This window comes from Hydra vulgaris, chromosome 14 (assembly GCF_038396675.1).
Source record: "Hydra vulgaris chromosome 14, alternate assembly HydraT2T_AEP".
In the NCBI taxonomy this organism is placed as follows: Eukaryota; Metazoa; Cnidaria; class Hydrozoa; order Anthoathecata; family Hydridae; genus Hydra; species Hydra vulgaris.
In genome coordinates, this window is record NC_088933.1 from 3,631,646 (window position 1) to 3,651,559 (window position 19,914).

At 23.9% G+C, this 19,914-nt stretch overlaps 1 protein-coding gene across 1 annotated transcript in view; it reads left to right on the top strand.

The window, feature by feature from the left end:
• Positions 1-19,914, top strand: part of LOC100208804 (terminal uridylyltransferase 4) — a 76,644-nt gene that overhangs the window by 25,629 nt on the left and 31,101 nt on the right. Inside the window, exons 3-13 of the mRNA XM_065818410.1 lie at positions 2,018-2,125; positions 3,041-3,224; positions 3,326-3,414; positions 3,581-3,662; positions 3,779-3,848; positions 5,895-5,931; positions 11,093-11,182; positions 11,293-11,403; positions 11,509-11,586; positions 14,873-14,934; positions 17,351-17,460. Coding sequence (XP_065674482.1) covers positions 2,018-2,125; positions 3,041-3,224; positions 3,326-3,414; positions 3,581-3,662; positions 3,779-3,848; positions 5,895-5,931; positions 11,093-11,182; positions 11,293-11,403; positions 11,509-11,586; positions 14,873-14,934; positions 17,351-17,460 — 1,021 coding nt within the window. The remainder of the gene's footprint in view (positions 1-2,017; positions 2,126-3,040; positions 3,225-3,325; positions 3,415-3,580; positions 3,663-3,778; positions 3,849-5,894; positions 5,932-11,092; positions 11,183-11,292; positions 11,404-11,508; positions 11,587-14,872; positions 14,935-17,350; positions 17,461-19,914) is intronic.

The following is a 19,914-nucleotide window of genomic DNA, read 5'->3' on the forward strand; positions in this document are numbered from 1 at the left end:
AAATCACCTACTCCAGATGAAGATAAACAACCCCAAACTTGTATAGAGCCCCAAACTTGTATAGGCTTCTTTTTGTTCCAAAAATTTCGAATTTGGACTTATTGGTGTACAGAACCCGATTAAACATTTCCTGGGCCCAATTTAGTGTTGTTTTGCATATTTAAGTTGTTTTTCTTTATTGCCACGCCGTAATAGTGGTTTTCGAATTGTAACACACCCTCTTAATCCCGATTTGAGTAGGTGTCGTCGAATACAAGAAGAGCTGACATTTTCCCCAATTGATGTGTTAATGTCCTTTGCCAACTCGGTTAATGTTCTTTTCCTATTTCTTAAAGAAAGGGTTTTCAAATATTTATATTCATCTTTTGTTAGCTTAGGAGTTCTACCACTTTTCTTTCTATCTTCAAGGGAGTCAGTTTCTCTAAACTTTTTAATGATTTCTGCAACAGCAGTCTTCGAAAATCCTGTTTTGGATGAAATTTGATGCTGCGAATAACCTTCTTCATGAAGCATGATAACTTTTTGTCTCTCTATTGAAGATATTTTACCCATTTAATTCATCTAAAAATTCAAACTAAACATTCAAAAATAAAAACAAACATTTAATTAATCTAATAAATTGTAAATACGCCTATTTATACAAGTGGTCTAAAACATATTCACAGTACTGTATATATATATATATATATATATATATATATATATATATATATATATATATATATATATATATATATATATATATATATATATATATATATATATACATATATATATATATATATATATATATATATACATATATACATATATACATATATACATATATATATATATATATATATATATATATATATATATATATATATATATATATATATATATATATATATATATATATATATATATATGTATTTAAACAACTTTAAAAAGTATTCTACACAATAGAGTGCTCAATGTTCTTAAAAAAACAGAGCAATTATATATTAGTAGAAAATCACTTAACAAAAATTTTTTCCATTTAACACTGTGTTTCATCAACAACGATTCATCAGAAATGGATGATCAAATTAATAAAACTTCAATTTATACCAAAAATTAAATTAAAGGAAGTTGCAAATGTCTTAACTACTGTAAATTTTCACACATTTGTGGAATTTGCTGACACTATTATAAAAAGAATTCTTTAGAAATGATTACTTATGCTATTTTTTTAAATGTTTTTTTAAAAAGGGTAGTTAATGTAAATATTATTTGAACTCATTTATTTTTATAGTTTTTTAGGAGAAACTTATTTTCGTGCCTACATTTAGAAATTAATTCCGATCTTTTGTTTAATAAGCATTCTTGATTTGCATGTGTAGTTATTTCAAATTTTTCTTGTAGGCATAGTATGCATTTTTTGGAAATATTGTTATATGCAGGCGCTGTTCAGTATAAAATCATCAATACTTTTTTCTTTTAATTCCCATATATATTTTGACAGCATGGTGTCTTTTGAATACTTTTTATTTTTGAAAAATTGCTTATGATTGGCAAAGTGTTTTTTCCATTCACCCTCTGTTATGCCAATATATTGTTTATCAGATATTTGATAAACAATATATTGCTATTTGGTAGTCATTGTATGTACTTTTCGCTCTCTATGACAGTTGCTTACTTTACATTTTATTTTACAAAAAATTGATGCTTACAGGGACAAAAAATTAACAGGTACCCTAAAATGTCCCTGATAATGCTAATGTCCACGTAAGTATTCTTTTTTTGTAAAATTTGTCCCGGTAAGTGATACTATAGGTGTATATGAATATATATACATATATACATAGGTATATATACATAGGTATATATATATATATATATATATATATATATATATATATATATATATATATATATATATATATATATATATATGTATTAGGCTTGTATATGTTTAAAATAATGATGAATAGTTTCCCTTTCATCGCTTAAGCTTTTTTTTTAACAATTTTTTATTGCTTTTTTTTTATTGCAGTCCGATAAAAACAACTATGATATATTCTGCTTTCTTTGCAAAAAACAAGTAATTGGTCAAAATGAAATTTTAAAACATTGTAGAACTAGTATGCACAAAGCTGAATCTGTAAGTTCTTTTAAATTATTAAAGTTATTTGTTTTATATTTTATATCAATAAATATTTTGAGAGTATATGTAAGAGATATATACTGATTTATAAATAATTTCCAAAATCAAAGTGTAGAAAATTGAAATTATTAACAATGTGTATGAGTTACTTTTAGTGAAAATTTTAGCTCCAGAAAGAGTTTCAGTTGTAAAAAAAAAAATAAAAGTCATCTCTAAAGCGTTTTCCCCCTGATTAAAACAAAGCTTTAAAGATTTTATGGGCAACCTTAAAAAATGCTTTATCTATTTTATAACCATACAATTATCTCTAATTTACTATCATTTAAATATCACATATATAATAAAGAAAGAATGGTCCCTGTTTTATGCTTTCTTGTATTAATTCTAATAAACCTTTTTTTTGTTTTTTTCTGCCAGCAAAAAAATACATAAAACTAAAGTTGTTTTTGATGACACTTGCCCTCATTCCCGGTAGACTTACATGATTAAATAACATGAGTAAAAATATTGAATGTTTTGAAATTAAAATTTAACTTGATTTTCTTAAATTAAAATGGCAGATTTATATTAAAAAACTAAATTTAAAAAGTTACAGCAACTGAAAGTTGTTGTAACTTTTTAACTTTAAACAATTAAAAACAATTTAAAAACTTTTTAACTTCAACTTGAAGTTAATATAGAAATAAAATAGAAATAGATTAGAAATTAAATAATTAGAAATCGTAAATAAGCAGAATTTTATAAAAAAAATTTAATCCTTCCTTGTCTCTCAACATTTGTGCTAAGTTTCAGGGAAATTTTTTATACAGAGTGCAACTCCTTGTTTTTAAAAAAATATTCACTTTATAGATAATAAAATTTTTTGGGTTTTGATTTGTTTATATGTTTTTGATTTGTTTATTTGTTTTATAGGAACGAATTATTCGAAAGAACAAGAGACACACTGAAGCTATGAATAATAAGTATGAGTTTCAATTGAACAATATATTGGAGCAACAACTGTTGACAACACAACGTTTAACAAAAGAAGATCTAAATTTGAGAGAGGAAGTATGTAAACGATTTGAAGAATGTTTAAAAAAAATGATTGCTCCAGGTAAAGATTTTTATACAGTATAAAATTCTATTTTAAATTTTATAGTTTTAATTTTTAGTTATTTTTTCTTTTAATTTTAAAACTGATTTCTGTATTTTTAGATCTACACTGTCGTTTGTATGGTTCCTCATTAACATTGCTTGGGTTTAAAGATTCAAATGTTGATATTGACATCAAACTTGATATGCAGGTTTTGTGTGCTTCTAGTTTCATTTTAAAAGCTTTTTTTAAGAAAAGTTTATGTTTGAGTAATTTTATTAAATTTTCATTTATATTATAAATATATTGTTTTATTTTACTTATAAATATGTATAAATATTATACTTATATTATAAATATATATATATTTTTTTTAGAAAATTATAGACTTTAATCCATTGATATCGGATCCTCTATGTTTTTTTTCTTTTGTAGTGGAAGTGATTCAAAAGCAAAAGTGTAAGCTTTTGTTTTTTTTTTAAGATTCTATCGAATAAAGTTATTGAATAAATAAATAAAGTTTCCAACTTTTGTGGTTATTATTATTGTCATAAATATTTTTGTTTTTTATTCAGGTCTTTATTCAGATCTTGAGGATAATCTCAATATGAAAAATCCTAATATTAAATTTAAGGAAATAAAAAGGTAAAAAGATTTAAACGTAAAATAATAGATTTAAACATTTATTTTTGTTTTGTTTTTGTTAATTTTTGTGATGTTTTGTTATCAGTTACTTATAGTCAATATTAATTTTAATATCTTTTGTTATCAGTTACTCACAGTCTAACTTTAAATCAAGTTACTTACATTAAATTTGATATAAAGTATCTTTTTAGCGTATAATACACACCCATTCACCTAGTTTTAGTTAAAATACACAGCCATTTCCCCAGTTTTAACTAGTAGAGTTTTTTTTTTTTTTTTTTTGTTTCATTGAAATAATTGCATTTAGCTTGTAAGATTTTTTTAGAAAAGAGTTTGTTTTTTTGTTATTTTTTAAAAGTTTTCAAAATTTTGTTTGAACATTAGAATCTTTTCAGAAATTTTTTTTATTTTTTCAACTGTTGTTGCAATCTTTTCTCAAATTTTTAACTATGAATCATGAATATTTATTAACAAGTTAGAGCCTGCCATGTTCCTGGTACTAACAGAAACTTAGTAAAAATCTAAATAGGAACTGTTAACTTAGAAAGCCAGCAGTCTATTGCTATATTTCTACCACATTATTGTGAAGATGCTCTATGTAATGTGTCTTATTTAAAAAGCCTTTGATTTGATTTGAATGGTGATTAGAACTTGAGTAAAGTTCTAATCAAGATTCGATCAATTAATCAAGATTGAGTGGATTTAAAAAGATTGGGGTAAATTTTTGTGAAGTGATAAAAGTAAATGCAATGATATAAGTTTTTCAAGGTAACATGACATTCAAAAAATGTATCTTAAAGATCCAATAAGTTATTAACACGAATCTTAGAAATCTAATAAGCTGTTCATAATAACACACCAATAACATAAATGAACAGTTAATTTTTAAACAGTATATTTTGACCCAAATATTAATCACAGATAAAAAGCATATTGGTAATATAAAGGTAAATAATAAAAATGGCTTGTGAAAAAGTTCTTTTTATAGCATCAAATGCTACAATGAAATTAATTTTAAGAGATTATAAAGTAACTATTTTATATAAAAATTTATAATTTATAAAGTATTTATATATATTTATATATATTTTATATAAAATTATGTTGGGCTTCATTAAACATTTGAAATTATTTTTACAATTTTATTGTTGCAAAATAAAAAAAGAACTGTCGCTCTCATCATGAAAGAATGGCAGTCATTATTTCTTGATTCAATCTTGTTGATGTTGCTAATACATTAAATTTTGACTATTACAATAAAACTTTCCATTCATTGTTTGTACATATTGGAAAACCACATTTTAATTTAAACAAAATGACATAAGTTATATATTTAAAAAATAAGACTTAAATCTTTCACTACAATGGAAAAAACTCTTTAATTAAAAATATGTGTATAACAGTTTAAATTTTTTTTTTTTAACAGTGTGCGACATTAACTGTTTAATTAAACAGCAATCATTTTCAACAAAAACATTTTATCAAAAATATTTTATTTAAAATCAAGTAAATAAGTAATAGTTTCTCCCTCCCAAATTTTTTCTAAATATATCCATGTATATTTAAGCTTGGATTAAATAACTGAAGCTTCAATCTTTTCTAAATTCTATGAAGTAAATTCAAATAAAGATTTTAAGCTTTTATTTTTTTTTTAATTTTTTTTTTATCCTTTGTCAAGATTTTTATTTTTTTAGTTTAGTTTTGCATTTTTTTTTAGTTTTTATTTCTCTTTTTAGTTTATGGTTTGTTTATTTTAATTTTAGTTTAAGTTCGCTTTTATTATTCAGTGCATTTTTTACACAATTTTCATAACTTGCTAAGAGCTATGGCCAGGTTGTCATAACAAAATGTTATATTTGTGGTCATATAAGACAAGTGACTCCAAGCCTTTTCTAAAAAGGCTTGATATATATATATATATAATTTTATATTAATATGTATATTAATATGTATACTAAATTAATAAAACCAATTAAAGTTTAAAAGAAAAAGAAATTTATAACAATTTTTAAATTTTTTTAAAATTATAAATCATATTTTGTTTAGTGGACTTTCATGCTGCATAGCTCCCTTTTACTGGAAGGTAATTGAATTTGTATTGCTTTTCTAAAATATTTGCTATTTATAATAATATTGCAGAAGATGTGATGCTACATGACAATTAAAACCTTAATCAGGCCTTCCCAGGAGAGGCGTGCGGTCGCACGCCTTGAGTGAACACGGATATATTTTTTTTTTTGGATAACTCGGCCACGCTTTTTTAGCATATATTAAAAATAACGCATTTTTAAAAAGACGCTGAAAAAATCAAATTAAATTCGTTGTATTATTTTGTAATTTTTTTAATAATTTATTCTTTTCATTAATAAGGAAATAATAACATAAAAATAATATATATATATATATATTTTTTTTGAATTTTTTTTTCTTATAACAAATTTTTATTTTTTTATTTTACATTTTTTTTTTTGAATTTTAAATTTTTTCGCATAAGTATGTCTTTTTACAAAAAATAACTTCTAAGTTCTAGAAGAATTATTATCTACAAGGTTCTTGATAAGTATATGAATGTTTAGCTCATTCGGTTAAGACATTACAAAGCGCCGCGGAGACCCGGGTTCGCATCCCGCGTCGGCAGAGCATATTTTTCAAAATTGATTAAAAAAGTTTTCGGTCACATTTTCTGTTTATTTTTTCGACTTGTCTCAAATATCGTTGCTGAAAAAATCAACACCTAAAAATATATTATAAATAATTATAATATAAATAAATATAAATAAATAAATTTTTTTTAATGTTTACTAGACATAAAAAAAAAAATTGTAATAAGAAGAAAAAAAATTTTTATAAATAAGTATAAATATATATATTTCATTTTTATGTTCATATTTTTATATTAATAATAGGAATAAATTATGAATAAAAATAATAAAATAATACGACAATTTAGTTAGGTTTTTTCAGCGCCTTTTTAAAAATGCGTCATTAATATATGCTAAAAAACCGTGGCCAAACTCTCAAAAAATATATATATATGCGTGGTCACTCAAAGCGACCGACCGCACGCCTCTCCTGGGAAGGCCTGTTAATTGTATATTATATAAAATGCTTTTATGCTGTTTTTAAAATTAGAATATCTTTAATAGATTGAAAATATGCAACATGGACAAATGAGTTTAATTAAAACAACCAAAACCAAAAAATAAAAACAAATTTAATTAGATAAAAAGAGTATTGTGTATATAATTCACAAGATACTTTTAAAAATTATCCGCCTCTTAGCATAACATATTTTTTAGTTTTTTCAATCTTGCCATATATATATTTATGGCAAAAAAATATATATATATATAACAAAAAAGAGTTTTTAATTGTTAGAATAAAATTTTAATGTTTTCTTATATTATAAAGAAACTAATTACAAATGGTATAAGAGATTTATAAAATGGTTTGTTTTTTACTTATATGTATATCTCTGAATGCTCAGTGGTTTAGTGCGCTGTCCTCAGTGTTGTTTTCTGTGGGTTCAAATCCATACCATAGCATATTACATTTTTCAATCTTGCCCTCTATATTAATAGCAAAAAAGACTAATTGTTAAAATAAAATTTTAAAGTATTATGCACGATCGCTTAATGTAGCACCTGCTAAGTTTTCTTATACTATATATGATAAGTTTTGAAAAGTTAATAAGTTTTCTTATATTATACATATATTTTGCACGATCGTTCAATATAACACCTGCAAACTCAACTTATGATAAAGACGATTCCACTAATAGACATTTATGCACAACACTCAATGGATCCAATTGAAACTCTGTCTCATTGGGTTTATAGCAATTTTTTGGAGTTTCAGAGTAAGTGAGAAGTTGAGAAACTTTGCCGGAACTTTGACAAAGTTTTTTAGAAAAAACTATTTTTTTACTGGTAAAGTAATTAAATTTTATTTCTACGCTGCTTTTACAAAAAACAAAGAAATAAACAAAGAAATAAAAGTATTCTTGTTGTTTTGAAAATATTGTGCTTGTGTGTTAGCACCGTGTTGTGCATTTAAACCTTCAATTTTGAAATTATTTTGCCATGGGTGATTATGATAGAATTCACAGGGACAAATGCAGACCTGTTTTGGTGTCGCTGGAGCGGTATGGGCGCCCAAAAACTATTTATTATTTGTTGTTTTATTTTTGCTTTTTTATTAAAACTTTGAAAAAAAGTTTCGGTTTCAAATGCAGTAAGAAATAATTGATTTTTATTTTATTTTAGTCAATTTTTTTTCTCTTTAGGACAATAGAATGGATGTTCCATTCCTTGACTTGGAACTAGTTTTTGTTTTAATGTTTTGCATAAAAAATTTCTTGTTTTATGTTGTAAAACTATCATTTGTTAACTAATCAAACATTAGATTTGAAAAAAAAAATCAAAACCTAATAAAAACTCTATTTAAAGACAGTGAAGTGTATAAAAAAGTTGATGAACAGTTAACTCTTAATTGCCAAGATGCTAAAGTTAACTTTAGCACCTTGGCAATTAAGAGTTAACTGTTTTTAATAATAAACACAGTAAAAATTTCTTTTTCAAATTTCAAATTTTATTTTTGAATGAATGAACATTTTTGAATTGAATGAATAAACATTTGATGTGTAGTTTGCTATTTTATTTTTTGTTAAGAAAACGAAAAATTGAAATGATTACTTTTTCAAAAAGTTTTGTTTCCTTTTTTTTACTTATTTTAATAATTAATTCTCTAAATTGACTAAGTGGCCTTTTATATATATATATATATATATATATATATATATATATATATATATATATATATATATATATATATATATATATATACATATATATATATATATAACCAAATTATTTTTTTATATATACATACAGCCTATTTATATATATATATATACATATATATATATATATATGATATATATATATATATATATATATATATATATATATATATATATATATATATTTCGTAAAGCGTTCTTGCTTTGAGGTTACGATATATATATATAATATCATATATATATATATATATATCTTTAAAAGTCATTTCTTGTTATAAAATATATTTATAAATATATAAATTGATTTTAATAAAAAAGGCAGCATATAACTATTTTTAAAATGTATTTTGATATACTAATATATTGACGATATTTAGCTGACCTATTGTGGTCAGCGTCATCAGGTAACGAAAAAAACGTTACAAAATAACATAAAACCAACCGTTTAAAAAAGAAGACATTTAAAAGCGTAAAATATAAAAACCAATCATTATTTGATTGGTTTTTATATTTTACGCTTTTTAATGTCTTAAACGTCTAAACGTTACAAAATAACATAAAACCAACCATTTTTTAAATGGTTATAATATAAATAACAAAATAACATAAAACCAACCATTTTTTAAATGGTTGGTTTTATGTTAATTTGTAACATTTGTTTCATTACCTGATGATGCTGACCACAATAGGTCAGCAAGATATTGTTAATATATTGTTATATCAAAATATATTTTTAAAATAGTTATACGCTGCCTTTTTTATTAAAATCAATATACATATATATACATATTTTTTTTAATCATCAAAGTATATATATATATATATATATTTTTAATCATCAAGTTAACTGTATCTTTTTTGTTAAAAAAGTTAAAGCACTGTTAAATTTGTTATAACTTAATTTATTAACCTGATAAACTTAAAAAAATTTCAATAAATATTTATAAAAAAACATAGTGTTTTCAACTTGATTATTAAATTGTTTTTTAATTTTAAATTTAAAAAATTTATATCTTATATAAAATAAAATAGTTTTTCTTTGCGTACCTAATATAGCATACGCTTACATTCACTGTTAAATTCATGTATTCAAAGAAATGTCTTTTACAACAATAGCTATTTTAAATCAAGTATATATATAGTTAATGTGGCGTATATATGGCGTATATAGTATATATATAGTTAATGTGGCGTTTATTCATAAAATATTGTACAAAAGAAAAAATTGTAAAAAAAGCATTTAACAGCAACTTAATTTTTTTGTTAAAGAAACTGATTATTTTATATAATTTTTCCTTAATTAAAAGATTTTAAATTAAATTTTAAAAATTTAGATTTAAAGAAGAAATGTAAAATAGTTTTGATAGTAAGAGGAAAAATGTAAAATAGTTTTGCAGTATTTGTTAAAGATATTTTTTTCTAACTAATTCATTTTGTAAAACATGTCTCTCTATCAAAAAAAACTTTTTTATTTACTTTTTTAAAAGGGAAAAATATTTTTGTTTAAAATAATTATTTTCAGTAATTGTTTAACAACTTATTTGTTTCTTATTTGATCTTTGTGTTAAGTTCTTTTGATGTTTATTTCTGAACATAAAAATTACGTTTACGAATATTTTATGAATAGCAATTAATCAAATCTATAAATTGTTTATAATCTTTATTAAAAATAGTTTAATAAATAGGTAATTAATAAATAAATAAATTGTGATAAATAAACAAAAGGTTATGTTAAGTATAAGATAGTTTTAAGAAATAAATTATAAGGAAATACTTTTAGGAAAATTTTTTTTCAAATACTGGAAAATACCAGGAAAATCTTTTTCAATTACCAAATTTAGATTTCATCAGTAATTTTTCCTATATTATTTTAAAAGATTTTTAATGCGGTTTAAAATTAAATTTAATTACAATGCAGTACTTTAAAATATGCTAATGATGCAATGTCAAAAGTGAATTAAAGTAACATTTATTAGTGTAATTGTTTTAGTTAAGCAACAAAATCTCATAACAAGGCCTGAGTCTTGTTATGAGATTAAACAACCGCTAAGTTTACTCTTGGTGGTATAGTGACTGTTGTGTTGACCATGGGAGTGAGTTTGTGTTTTTATTTTTAAAAATACACAAGGAATTATAGTTATTTATTTTTTAAGTGAATTTTTAAACTATTTTGATATTTTTTAAAAATGTTTTAGTTGTTTTTTTTAATGCGGTATGGCATATTTAATGCCAAAAATAATAGTTTCATATGTATAACAATATATATATATATATATATATATATATATATATATATATATATATATATATATATATATATATATATATATATATATATATATATATATATATATATATATTTATATATTTGTATATAAATATGTATGTATGTAAAACAATAGTTTGAAATTATTTTTAATGTTATCATATATTTGGTTTTTAGTGTTATCATACATCTGATTTAATAATCAAGTACATCAATGCTGATGAGAGATGCGCTAAACTGGCTATGTTAATAAGAATGTGGAGCAAGGCGAGTTTCAATGTTTATAAAATTAAACCCAATATTTTCATAATTTTAGGAATTCTTAATAAAAAAAATATAAATTCAAATTATAAAACAAAAATTGAAATTTATATTAGGTTTGTGGTCTAGACAATGCTGATAATGGAGGATTATCACCATACTGTTTTGTATTAATGGTAATTAATTATCTCCAACATACCGAGCCACCTGTCCTTCCTATAATAAAAGTAAGTTTTTTGTTAGTAAGAATATTTTCAAAAGCTTTTTATTTGTATTTTTTACTTTTTTTTATTTATTAAAATTTATTATTTGTATTTAAAATTTTTTTAAAGGTTACTGGTTTCGAACATGAAGTTGATAAGTTTGTTGATCAGGAAAATGAAGACATGTACTCAATACCTTATAATGAAGTTCGTGAAATATTATTTATTTTTGTTAAAACTTTATTTGTTTACATGAGATAATTGTATTTTTTTTTCAAGTAAATTGTAGATTAACAATTTTTTTTTATAAACATTGAAAAATATTTTCTGTGGGTGTAGGATTTTTGTAAACAATACATAAAAAACAGCTGTTTTGCTGTTTTAGAATTTAAAAAAAAACCGCTTTTAACAATTGTTGTACTATTTTTCTAATTTAAAACTAAATTTTTTATTATAATCAAGTATAATTTGACATAAAGCTAACTTCCAGACATGAAGCAAACTCACGAAATTTATTTATTTACTCTTTTGTGAAATAAAGATGCTCTACTAAAGATTGCGAAGATTGGAACCTGGAAACAAACTTCAAATACTCTAAAATTGTCTTTTATTAAGTTTTTAATTTATATTAGTTTTTTATTTTTCATTAAACATTAATGTCTTACTTCAGTTAAAAGAGCTTGTTTTTAAAAAATTAACTTACATCGTTCTATTTAAATTAGAAAGCGGGTTTTCGTGGTGGTTAAAACAATGAATAAAAAGTTTTAATTATTACTGGAAATTTAACATAGAATAGCAACAACAAATATTAAATATAGAAATACTAAAACTTTTAATTTTCTTTCAAGTTAACAGTGTTTCCTTCAAGTTAACAGGGTTTCCTTCAAGTTAACAGGGTTTCCTTCAAGTTAACAAGGTTTCTTTCAAGTTAACGTAATGTTATTTAGTTGTTAGTTCAACAATTATAAAAAAACTTTAGTATTTTAAAAGTTATATTGTTTTTGTTTAAAAAACATTTCAGCAAACATTATTAAATTGAAAACATTTAATAAATGCTTATTACAACAAATAGTTGTTTATTAAATATATGTTTATTACAAGAAATGTATTTCAATTTTACTTCATAAAAATATTGCTGAAAACTTTATGTATAATGATAAACGTTTTTAATTTAGATGAGTTCAAGATAGTTTGTTATAATTGTTTCTTATGAATATTTTTTAAGAAACGATTGAAGAATTTCTTATGTTATGTTATCAGTTTACAACAGTTTAAAAGTTCTATTTAAATTTTGACAATTAAATTTAATTTAATTTTGTTGGATTCAGTTATATTTTGTTTTATTAATTAAATCTTATTTAATTGTCAAAGTTTGAAAATTTGCCAATTTTCAAATTTTGACAATTTGAATTAAATAAGAATTTGTTTAAACATATTCAATTTGTCAAATCAAAAAATAATTAAAACAGTTAAAAATAAATAAAAAAAAATAAAAAAAACAAAGTAATAAAATGATAGAGAAATTTATTCAATAAAAATATTTATTCTTAAAAACAAGATCAATAAGAACTGTTCAAAAAAAAAAGATGAGATCAGGCACAATAAATAAAAATGTTAAGAAGCGAACTTTATAACTTAATGGCGATCATATTTACACTTATAGACAACACCATTTTATGTGCACAAAATGTTGTGCTGTGTGATTTTCTTTATAATAAGGCCTGTTAATAAATGGGAGGGAATAGGTTATAGTTTTAAGAAAATTTTTTTTTTCACCCTGGGTTTTTCTTCTTTGCTTTGTTTATTTATTTTATTTGTTATCAACAAAAAAACTCTATCCCAAAACTAAAAAAAACTTTTAGTCTAAAGCCTTAAAAATTAGAAAATATAGACTCACTGATAAAAATAAAAATTCCTACAAACCTGTAAGTCAAAACCACCCTCCTTTCTTTATTAGATCTGGACTTAAATTCCCACTCACATTTTTATTTCCACCCCATTTTCTATTAAGCACCTTAGAGTAGCAAATCTTTTATGGGATTGAAGTCTACATTATCCAATAAATTGAATTCTGCTTTAAATTCTAATAAAATTTCTTAAGTTTCTGCTTTTTTCAATGGCTCAAGCATTAGTCATGTTATTTTCCAGTGAGTTTTTACATCAAGATAAAGCTGTATTAATATGTTGTCAGTTTTTATTAATTTTTCATTATGTTATCATTTTTTTCTATTTTTATCAAAACCTTAGTAAAAAAGTTTAATTACATCACTTTCATTAGCTTTTAATCCATTTTTCATTAGTTTAAATTCATTTCAACCTATTGACTGGTAAATGTATTTATTTTTGGTAATAGCTTGAATCAAAATGTGGTAGTGGTGTAGTGGTAGAGTGCTCGCTTCATAAGCGAGAGGTTCCGAGGTCGATTTCCACCACGTTCCTGGTAGTACCGCGCTCAACTTGTTTCTCCGCACAGCGGCCATGTTCGTCAAGGTTCGTGTTTTGGAGTTATAGAGTTAGGAGAGGGTTATAACCACAAGTAGCCTCCTCATTTGTAGTGGCCTTCTTGGCCTTTGGGAGGTGAATTACAAAAACAAACAAAAAAAACTTTAAATTGACAATTGAGAAATTAACAATGAATTGAATATTCAATAAATCTGAAAATTTAATCGTTTAAAAATCAGAAGTTTTTTTTTAAGTTTATACTTAGAGCATTTAGAAACATCCTGAAGAGATTTTTATAGGGGAGAGGGGGGGTTGACATATCTGTTTTTTGCTGACTAAAGCCAAAAAAATTTTTTCCAGACTAACTTATCTATAAGAAAAAAAAAAATCTAATAAATAAATCTAAATATCTAGTTTTGCCGATTTCAGTGTCCAATTTGTCGACTAATAAAATTCGTAGGAGGGCTAGACACCCAAGGATTAGAAAATAAGGATTTAAAAAATCCTTATTTTCTAATCCTTTTATAAAAATCATTATACAATGTGTATGTAATCTTATACTTTATTCAAACCTGGTTTCAAACTTTTTAATATATAAAACAAATCAGCTTTAAAACAATAACAGTTTTAAAACTATAAATTGTGGGCTTTTTTTCTTACAGGTTGCTAACAACCCTTAGCAACAACATTCTAGAATAATTTTTAGTAATGAGATATCAGTGTAGAAGACGACTTTTTGATGTCATAGGTTTGCTGGGATTATTGATTTAGTTCAAAATACTTATGTCAGTAAAACATTTTCTTATTTAAAAATTAAAATTTAACATAATATGTTCATCTATGATCAATTAAATATAATCATAATCAAGTATGCAAGAAAAAATGAACAAATAAATATATAACAGTATCAATGCTTACAATTCCTTCTTTAAAAATGAAGTTATTTATAGATATAAACTTCATAGAAATAAAAATGATAAAATTTATAATTAGGCATAACCATTGCTAGTGTCATGGTAACAATTTTTAATTTTAACTTTTTTAACTTTAGGTTCAATGTTGGAAAAGTAAAAATAATGCTTCTATTTCTGTTTTGTTTATTGGTTTTTTACAGTAAGTTATTTAATACCTTATTTAAAAATGAATTTTATGTATGTTTTTTTTTAAAACTGAATGTTATACATTAGTTTTATTTATTAAAAATAAAATGCCATACATTAAAGAGTCAATCTTTCAAAAATTTATGTGCTTTGATGTATTCCAAAATGAAAAAAAGTTACAATAAAAGATCAAACAAAAACTTAAAAAATAAAAGTTCTTATGGATTTTTTTTGTTGTATAATCTTTTTATTTAACAATATGTAAAGGTAATATTGGCACCCTTGTTATCAAGTTATAGCATGCTACTCAATATAGGACAAACTATTTAATATATACTTATTTATATCTTGTTTTAACTATATAGTACATACTATAACCTAATAGTATACATAATAACTTTGTAAAATAATTTCTTTTGTTGGTAAAAATTTGATTTGATGCCATAAATTGGCAAATAATGAAAAATAAATTATTTTTTTAAAAACTACAGCAATCATAATTTTTTTTAAAACTACAGTAATCATAATCATGACCAAATGAAAAACCTAACAATATATAACGAAAATGCATACTTACAATATATAATGAGACTGTATATCAGGCCCTTAGGAACAAAATTTATATGGGGGGGGGGGGGCAACACAACTCTGAAATAGTTTTAAGTCATTTTTTCAGTCAATTTCTTCAAAATTATTTATTTGAAAAATTATTGGGGGAGGGGGGGGCAAATGCCCTTGCTGTTGTCACTTTGTGCATGAGAATCGTAAATAAATAATGATGTTTCAAATTATATTGTTTATTTGAAATCTGCTGGATTAGTTTGTTTGCAAAACAAGAGTTTTTATGCATACGGTTGAAATCTAAAACAAGCAAAGTATTGAATAAAATGATCAAAGTTAGCACTAGTATTATTAAGAGTCACCAAGTTAACTATATTCAAAAAAAAAAACTATATTTGAAAAAATGTTTTCTTTGATTTTCAAATAATAAGTATTCTTCAAAATAAAAAAAGTTAAATTTTAAATTGCTAAAACTTTGGTTACTTATGGATTATGCATATTGCGTCACTAAACAATAAAAACAACAATTAAGAGTCGTGAAACATTGATCTTTAAAAATGTCTTGAACCAATTACATTGAAAAAATTTAATTACACTGTGCTGAAATGATTAGTTTGTGAACAAAAAGTGCACCTAAACTTCAAATAAGCGAACTCTGAATGGTTAAAGTTAACATAAGTATGACAAAGAGTCATTTAAATAAGTTTGTTTGCCAAGAATAATTTTTTATTTTTGCTATTTTAAAAGTTTTTTTTAACAGTTTGGTAATTAAAAATAAAAATAAAAATTTCATTATTTATTATAATATAGTTATAATATTTAAGTATATAGTTTTCTCTTGTTACTTTTTTTCTTTTCTCCAGTTTTGTTTTTTCTTAATCTTTAACTAATAAAATTTTAGATATAGTTAAAGAACAATGTTTTTTTTTTCATATTTTTAAAACTAATTTAATGAAACAAATTAAAAAATTAATTAAATAAAATAATTAAAAAAAAAAAAAGAATTTTAGTTTTAGTACCATGGTTACATTAAATTTGAAACATTGTTGTAGGGGATTGTTATTCTTTTTATGCATTTGTTGTTATATGGGAATACAAAATATTTGCATTAATAATCATGCATTGTTGTCATAATTCAGGGTTCCCACTCCTCCTTAAAAACCTTAAATATCCTTAAAAAAAAAAACTCCTTAAAAGTCCTTAAATAACCTTTAAAAAAGTTCAAATTTAACTGCTCTCCTTAATTTCTCCTTATTTTCTATCATTATCTTCTAGGAAACTTTATTAAAGTATATAGATTATACTTATCAATAGAGAAGCAAATAGTTACTTCTTTAATGATTTGAAATCCTACACCTATATAAATATGTATATATATATATGTGTGTATATGTATATATATATATATATATATACACACATATATATATATATATATATATATATATATATATATATATATATATATACACACACACATATATATATATACATCAACTTGTTTCTCCGTGCAGCAGCCTTGTTGGTCAAGGTTCGTGTTTCGGAGTTATAGAGTTGGGAGAGGGTTATAACCACAAGTAGCCTTCTCATATGTAGTGGCCTTCTTGGCCTTGGGGAGGTGAATTACTTAAAAAAATATATATGTGTGTGTGTATATATATATATATATATATATATATATATATTTATATATACACACATTAGGGTGCATCACAAAACAACAATTTAAAAAAATTCTCCTTAAAGTCCTTATTTTTAGCCTCAGTTTTAATAGTGGTAGCCCTGTAATTGATAATTTTTTAAATTGTAAATATGAATTGATTGTGTGTTTTATTCTAAATTAATTTATATTCAATTTTTTTATTTAGTTATTTTTTGGTAACATTTCACCATCAAACAAAGATTATTAACATCAGACAGCATGCACCTCTCTTGCGTTCCCTTAGAAGATATGGTAGTCGACGGCTTGTTATTGAAGGTAGTTTTTTTAATTTAAAACCAATGACTTCATTTTTTAATTACAGGCTCAATTATCTACTATTTAGTTATATTTAAGTTTTTCAGTACACATCCTCAGAGTTGGAATATATACTAGAATATCTGGCTGTTACAATATATCCAGTAGTGATGTACCGATTGCATTTTTTTGACCGATGCCGATGGATGGGAAAAGGCCGATACCAATTCCGATACCGATAAATTAACTAATTATTATATTTTTGAAAATATAAAACCAAATACAACTTAAAATCATGTAAACTTTTTCATGGAATCTGGTAAACATGACAACTGGTAAACAAATACTTGGACCCAAATCAGTGACCATAATGGTTTGGCTCTGATTTAAAAGATATTAGAAAAACTCATGTAAAAAAGTATACATTTTTTAGTTTTTTTTACTATGGAAAGAAAACTTAAAAAAAAAAAAACTTTTTATTTCAATATTAAAAAGAAAATGGTACTCATAAGCAGTTTACTTAGAATTCTTTATTAATTTATTAGTAATTTAGATATCTAAACTATAATCATATATTGTTTAGATATCTAAATTATTTTTAGATTATTAAGTTGTTTTTAGAATAATTTTATTTTGTGATGTTCGATCCCCATCATGTCCCTTGTAGTAACGTGCTCAACTTGTTTCTCCGCGCAGCAGCCTTGTTCGTCGAGGTTTGAGTTTTGAAGTTATAAAGTTGAGAGAGGGTTGTAACAATAACTAAAGTAGCCTCCTCAACTGGAGTGGCCTTATGGCCTTGTGGCCTTAGGGAGGTGAATTAAAATAAAAAATTAATAAAAGATAAAAATATAGAAATATAGTAGGCTATCTTTGAACACATATAGATAACAATGCTTAAATAGGTTACTTTTAAGTATAACAATAGAACAACACAAAATAAAATTATTCTAAAAACAACATTATTATAATAAAATTATTCAGTTATATTTATATATATATATTATTCAGTTATATTTATATATTCAGTTGTTAAATTAAAGCTTATAAACATCATCTTAAGAATGAACAATATCGCCTGTAAACAAAGTCAAAATAAACAATTTTTCAAAAAATTTCTAAGTAATGCAAAAAATTTAGTTTATTTATTATTTAATTATTATCATAATGCAGGATTAAAATATTAAAATGCCACCAGTTGGAAAATCAGTAAATTAATAAAAAAAAAAGACCGATGCAGATACCAATTCCAATTGTGCAAAAAGTGTCCGATGCCGATTAATTGGTACATCACTAATATCCAGCCCATGCATTTCTAAGTGATTGGTAGAGTGGATTAAAGAATTTTCGTAAAGAAATTCAACCTTTAAGTGTTTGAGGTCAATGCCAACCTTAAAGTGTTTGAGGTCAGCAAAAAATATTTTATGACAACTGCTTTGTCTCTTTTTTAATTTTTTACGTTTAATTTATTATAAATCATAAACTAAAGTGAGTTATAATTAATGAGTTTTGCTAAAATGAGTGTTGGTGTAAAACATTTTCCTGCATATTTTAATGTATAATAAAATGTAAATAATTTATTTTTTAATTTTTATCATTTTTTAGACATGTTTTGGTCCTGTAAAAATGGGCAGTTTTACATAAAAGTCATATAATTAGATGAACTCATGTAAATAAAAAAATTAAAAAAAAACATGGTTGCAACTAATTTAGGTTTAGATAAACATTAATCAAAATTTTTTTTAGATATTTTTGTGTTTAAGTTAAAAAAAAAAATTTTACTTTTTAGCTTGAAAACTTTAAATTAATGCAGAAAAAAAAACAGCTTGAAAGTTTTGATTTTGTTTACGTTTACTTATTTTTAATGACGCATTTCTATGTAACTAGCTGACCAGACCTGTAAAAATACTGGTCTTTGTAAGACTATTCAACACCGACCTTTTCTATACTCATTCCTTTTTTACTTTTTAGTAAAATGATTCATCTGAAAAACTGCTCTAAGAGCATAAAAATTAACATGCGCACCTTTTCCACTTACTTAGAGCTCATAAGAGATTTATAAATTATGTTTGTTTTCCTCCTAAGCGCATTTCATTGATAGCTCAGTGGTTGTCATCAGGTTGTCCTCCCTTTATACTGCCTGTTTAAGACCTCTTTCTATATACTGCCTGCAAACTCAACATATGCTAAAGTCATTTAGACTTTAGCGTATGTTGAGTTTGTACATAACACTATACAGGACTCCGCAGGATACAGGACTCCACAGTTCCACAGGATACAGGACTCACAGTTCCACACTCCACAGTTCCACACTCCACAGTTCCACACTTCCACACTCCACAGTTCCACACTTACACTCCACAGTTCCACACTTTCCACAGTTCCACACTCCACACTTCTACACTCCACAGGATACAGGACTCCACACTTCCCTTGGCAGGAAGCAAAAGCTAAAGCTCTCACTTTCTGCCGAGGGAA